The sequence below is a fragment of the Tarenaya hassleriana genome, unplaced genomic scaffold, assembly GCF_000463585.1.
Source record: "Tarenaya hassleriana unplaced genomic scaffold, ASM46358v1 Cleome35, whole genome shotgun sequence".
Lineage (NCBI taxonomy): Eukaryota > Viridiplantae > Streptophyta > Magnoliopsida > Brassicales > Cleomaceae > Tarenaya > Tarenaya hassleriana.
In genome coordinates this window covers 2,492-7,455 of record NW_010966617.1, presented here as the reverse complement: position 1 = coordinate 7,455, position 4,964 = coordinate 2,492, and the positions used below count along the sequence as shown (strand labels likewise).

The 4,964-nt window shown below is 38.2% G+C and overlaps 1 protein-coding gene across 5 annotated transcripts; it reads left to right on the top strand.

Moving 5' to 3' along the window:
* Nucleotides 1-435: 435 nt before the first annotated feature.
* LOC104821902 lies at nt 436-2,791 on the top strand. 5 transcript variants are annotated; one of them, XM_010552918.1, is made up of 6 exons: nt 516-695; nt 909-1,195; nt 1,313-1,509; nt 1,608-1,715; nt 1,814-2,024; nt 2,123-2,236. In XM_010552918.1, exons 2-6 carry the CDS (start codon nt 949-951, stop codon nt 2,137-2,139), a joined length of 780 nt encoding a protein of 259 aa, XP_010551220.1. In that variant the 5' UTR covers nt 516-695; nt 909-948; the 3' UTR covers nt 2,140-2,236. The 5 variants fall into 5 exon arrangements, with proteins under 5 accessions (XP_010551217.1, XP_010551219.1, XP_010551220.1 ...); XM_010552915.1 differs by lacking the exon at nt 516-695 and adding an exon at nt 436-497 and having other exon boundaries at nt 1,814-2,791; XM_010552917.1 differs by lacking the exon at nt 516-695 and adding an exon at nt 447-497 and having other exon boundaries at nt 947-1,195; nt 1,814-2,791.
* The last annotated feature ends 2,173 nt before the right edge of the window (nt 2,792-4,964 follow it).

Below are 4,964 nucleotides of genomic sequence, written 5' to 3'. Positions count from 1 at the left end.
ATAAAATTTTCATATAATACCTGAAACTTTTAAAAATCCTATATAAATACCTAGACTTTTGAAAATTTTTCCAAATAAATACAAATTTTAGGTATGTTTCAAATAAAAATAGGTGATGTCATTAACGAAATTTGGGTTTATTTGGGTGTTTTTCAGAAGTCTAGGTATTTATGAAAGATTTTAGAAAAGTTTAAATATTTATATAGAAATTTTATAATTTAGATATTTATATGAGAATTTTGTAAAAATTTAGATATTTATATGTTTATTTTACCAATTATGAATCTTAGAGTTAGGGTTTTGGGTTGGCCATATGGGCTATGTATATTAAGCACATTTAATCTTTCTGATGGCCCAAAAGAAGCCTCTTGTAATTTGGGCTTGACGGGATTCTTCCTCAGGAAGCTTCTTCCTGTGTACACTGGGCGATTTTGCTCCAAGTTGGCGGTTTCACTTCAACTTCAGATAAACTTTTGAAACTTTGCTGCTTCACCGAGGTATTAGATTCTACAGAATTTTCATTTTTCTGTTTGGTTCTCGGGAAAATGTTCTACCTTATTGGAAACTGCTCGTCTCACTTGAATGACGATATTCTGCGTCAGTTTCGCCGTGTTCAATGTGTGAAAATTTCCTCACCGTTTGGCAAATAGACTGATAAGAGTGTGAGCATTTTCGGAAGGAGATACTGAATCTAGGTATAGGTCTCCATTTTTTTTCCACGTTGATCATATTATAGCCGTTTTTTCATTTTTCACGTTTGCTTGATGACTGATAACCTTCTTCAGTGGCTAGGGTTTTACTCGTTGTTTAAATTGCATAATGTGATTTTTTCGTGATCAGGTTTCTTTTTCCAGTATATGTCAATCTGTTTATGTGTTGAATGTTTAATCACGTTACCTGTTGAGTAGGCGTTTGATCGGCGAAGTAACTGCCGGCTATATTTCAGTGATGGAGACTCCTTCCGGCGACATGCCTACACACAGCAATTACACAATCGATCTTTCAGTTGGCGATACTTCTACTTTCAGCACAGAGGTCAGAGAACATGATGATGCATCTTCCGATGATCCTGGAAGATTACCTTACTTGGATAGGTTGACCGATCGTGTTGTGACTGGGGATTTAGATATTGATATCTGGGTTTGGATGATTGAGTACTTGGCAAAATTCAAAAAAGAGCTATGGATGTTGCACGGTAATAATATTTTAGACCAGTTAGGTTGTTGCTTTCTTCTACCCCTTCAAATGAGCTTCCGGATTTAAATTTCAGGCTTCAGAGATTTCTCCGTTTCTGTTTTTGGGTTTCTTGCAGATGTCTTTGAAATGAGTCCTAATGTTCCTGATTACATGGGTGAACATACGAAGGAGATGGTGGCTTTCAGATGCTTGGCTTATTTGTTTGATCCTACTACTGCACAGGATAGCAATGTTGCCTCTGGTGTCGAGTCAAAGATTGAGTTCAATTTGTCTGAGAGCTGTGAATATGTTCTCCAGTGTATCTTGGATGAGGTAAAAGTTTTCCTGCATTTTAAGTCAGTGTTTTGACAATATTGGCCTTATGCATTTTCTTCTGTCTATTAAGATTGCTAGAAACTGTTCTTCCCCAGACACCCTTGTCAGATCTGAAGTCAGGGGCACCAGAACTATCAAAGTGGAATCTTCTACCTTTCATTGAAAACAAAAGGATTTCCCTGCCGAAATGCGCTTTGGAACTGGTATAGGCATGTTTTATTACTTGAAGTTTACTTGGAGGACAAAAGGAATTCTCCCTTGAAGGTCATTTTTTTTACTTTTTTTTTTTATGTCTGATCAGCTGAGAGGGGCTTCCTGTGAGACGTGTACTGGCATATTTCCCAGTAACAGACAAGAAACAATGAGAATCGATGGCAACAACAGTGGCCAAGTTACACTGGAGCAACAGCGGCCAATATTGGGAAAGGAGAATGACTCTTCATGCTGTAAATCAAATAGATGCAATGTTACAGTACCAGACAGCTTAGAAGAAAATGATGAAGTGAAACGAGGTACCTCTCTGGTTGACGAAAATTTATGTGCAAAAACTGAGTCCAAGCTGGATGCGGCAGATGCCACTGTAGACAATGACAATGAGCATATTACACAGATAGAAAAGTGCTTTGACCTTTCTAACAACAACCAAGAGGGAAGAGTTGACAACAACGAGTTTATGGCTTTAATGGCTTTAGTGGAACTGCAGGGGACAAGCGATGCTACTGATAGAAATGATCATCTGGAAGCTTCTGATAACGTTAATATTTTGCTTCTAGAAATGAAAAAAGGGATCACTTTAAGCACCATGGGACTCAACTCCCTGGAAAAACACTCTTCCAATGAAGATGCAGAAAGTGAGGATCAACAAAAGACCAAAGGTAAGAAACAGACTGACAGCCTTCTTGAGGTTGCCTCAACTGACAAGAATCTGAGCCAGCGTGAGACGATTGATGGTTGCCCGTCAAGTCTCTCAGTGAACAGATACACAAGCAAGCAATGTGAGAAAGGTTGCTAGCTGCTGTTTCGTCTAATGAGTGTTGTCCATTTATGATTCACCACATGTGCTTGGATTCTCATCGCATATATCATATATGATGATAGTGGACTCTTTGCCGTCCTCTGTGTGCTTATACCATTGGTTCATCACTGTATCTTGAGTCCAAGGCTCGAGTTGTTGAAGCAAAGAGGAAAGTAGCTAGGTTTATTAATCGAGTAAATTTGAGGAAAACATGCATCTCAGAAAACAGGAGGCATTGTGCGTCAATTTTAATTTTTCACAGATAGTTGAAATTGAGAGAAGTCGGGTTTTGTTTTGGATGAAAAAACCGGACCCTCAAAGAGTAAAGGAAAAAACTAACCAGTTCTATTCACTTGAGAAAAAGTCAAGTACAACTCACTTTGTATATATATGAAAATACATATGTATATATTTGCAGAGTATAGAATTATAATTATATGTATATATAGAATACGTATATGCATGTATGATATATATATTGATATATGTGCGTATATATATATGTAAACGTAATACATATATCTATAGATAGTATATATATATGATAGTGCGCTCGATATACGTGCTTGTTTGATAGCGAAAAGTAAAGTAATGATCTTGTCGTCCGACATTACTCGCTTGATTTGCGGCAGACGACAATGGATGCGACAACCACCTCTTCGTCCGTCTTTAAATAAAGAAGGATAATACGCAGAGAGGGGGGCGGAGCTGAGAGACACGGAGAGAATTACAGGAGTTTGTAGAGTATTCATCGGAGGAGTTTTCTGTCAGAGAGTTTCATCTGCAATTACTGGCTATTTCTTTCCCTTACTCTGTTTTCATTTCTATTTCTGTATTTATTTTTCTTCTATTTAACGATGAATTTCTGTCTACACTCTGCTATTATGATCATCATGTTGCGTGAGTAATTTTTATCATTGTAGGTTAGGGATTGAACGGTTTGTAAGGATCGTACGTGTTTAATTAATTTTGGTAAACTACGATTTTATAATTTGGATCGAATAAATGGATTTTAATGCTGCAATTCTTTTTGGCCAATTGAATTGTTGATATTAGAATTTAAATTCACATAGAGATATGGAATTCGAATTCGGAAATCATTTATTCGAATGGGTAATTTTCGTATCGAGAGATGGTTGTATTGCCTGGAAATTGTGATAGCGAACTTAATGATTTTTAGGAATTTTAATCTATTAAGAACCGAGAGGTCGGTAGAAGAAATTCCTAGAATATAAGGTGATATTCGAGAGAATAATCATTTGCAAATGCGCACTTGAATTTCCTAAATTATGATCATAGTTACCGAAATATATTTTTAGAAGCGATCCTTACATAACCCGTAAAATCCCGACACCTACAATGTCTTAATTAAATTGTGTTAAAAATCACTGTTTATATTTGCTTTGATTTGTATTTAAGTTTAATCACCGTCACCACCAACCAATTTATTACCCCGACCAAAAACCGAGTAGAACCCGTAATTGATATCGTTGAATCCATCTGTGTCCCTGTGATCGACCCTAGAATACTACGATTGACCCGTACACTTGCGGTAGTTGTATCTAGGAAATTAAACGAGATTAGATCACATCCTAGATCGACATCAAGTTTTTGGCGCCGTTGCCGGGGACGCAAAACGGCTTTAGCGATACGATTAGGAAACTGTTCGGTTTAGGTCATTTTTTTTTCTCTTTCGTTCCATTTGATCTTCACCTTTTCTTGTCGTTGTTCTATTCGTTTTTGTACGCAGGATTTCTCCGGTGTATGACAAGGAGTGCTGGGTCAGAAAACCTAGTTCCTTTCGATCCTGAAATCGAGAAAACCGCTAAACAAAACCGAAAACAACACCGAGAAAAGATGGCAGAACACGGCGTTGTACCCATACCCGGAGATGTGCATATAAATGAAGAAACCTTTGCGCAGTACAATGCCCCGAAACACACTGAGCTCATGTCTGGCATACGAATGCCAGAGGTTGACATGACAAGATTCGAGCTCACTCCCGCCACTATCCAAATGTTGAGCGCCATGGCCTTCCGGGGTAGGCCAAATGAAGATCCCAACGCACACCTCACGAGGTTCAAGATGATGTGCAGGTCCATCAAGAGAGCCGATCAGGTAACCGAAGATGCAATCCGCCTGATCGCTTTCCCGTGGACGTTGATCGACGCAGCGCTCGGACACCTACAATGTCTTAATTAAATTGTGTTAAAAATCACTGTTTATATTTGCTTTGATTTGTATTTAAGTTTAATCACCATCACCACCAACCAATTTATTACCCCGACCAAAAACCGAGTAGAACCCGTAATTGATATCGTTGAATCCATCTGTGTCCCTGTGATCGACCCTAGAATACTACGATTGACCCGTACACTTGCGGTAGTTGTATCTAGGAAATTAAACGAGATTAGATCACATCCTAGATCGACATCAA

Coding starts and splice junctions, on each gene's coding strand:
- LOC104821902 (XM_010552915.1), top strand. CDS start 949: ATGGAGACTCCTTCCGGCGACATGCCTACACACAGCAATTACACAATC. Junction 1,510..1,607: donor TCCAGTGTATCTTGGATGAG/GTAAAAGTTTTC, acceptor GTTCTTCCCCAG/ACACCCTTGTCAGATCTGAA. Junction 1,716..1,813: donor CGAAATGCGCTTTGGAACTG/GTATAGGCATGT, acceptor ATGTCTGATCAG/CTGAGAGGGGCTTCCTGTGA.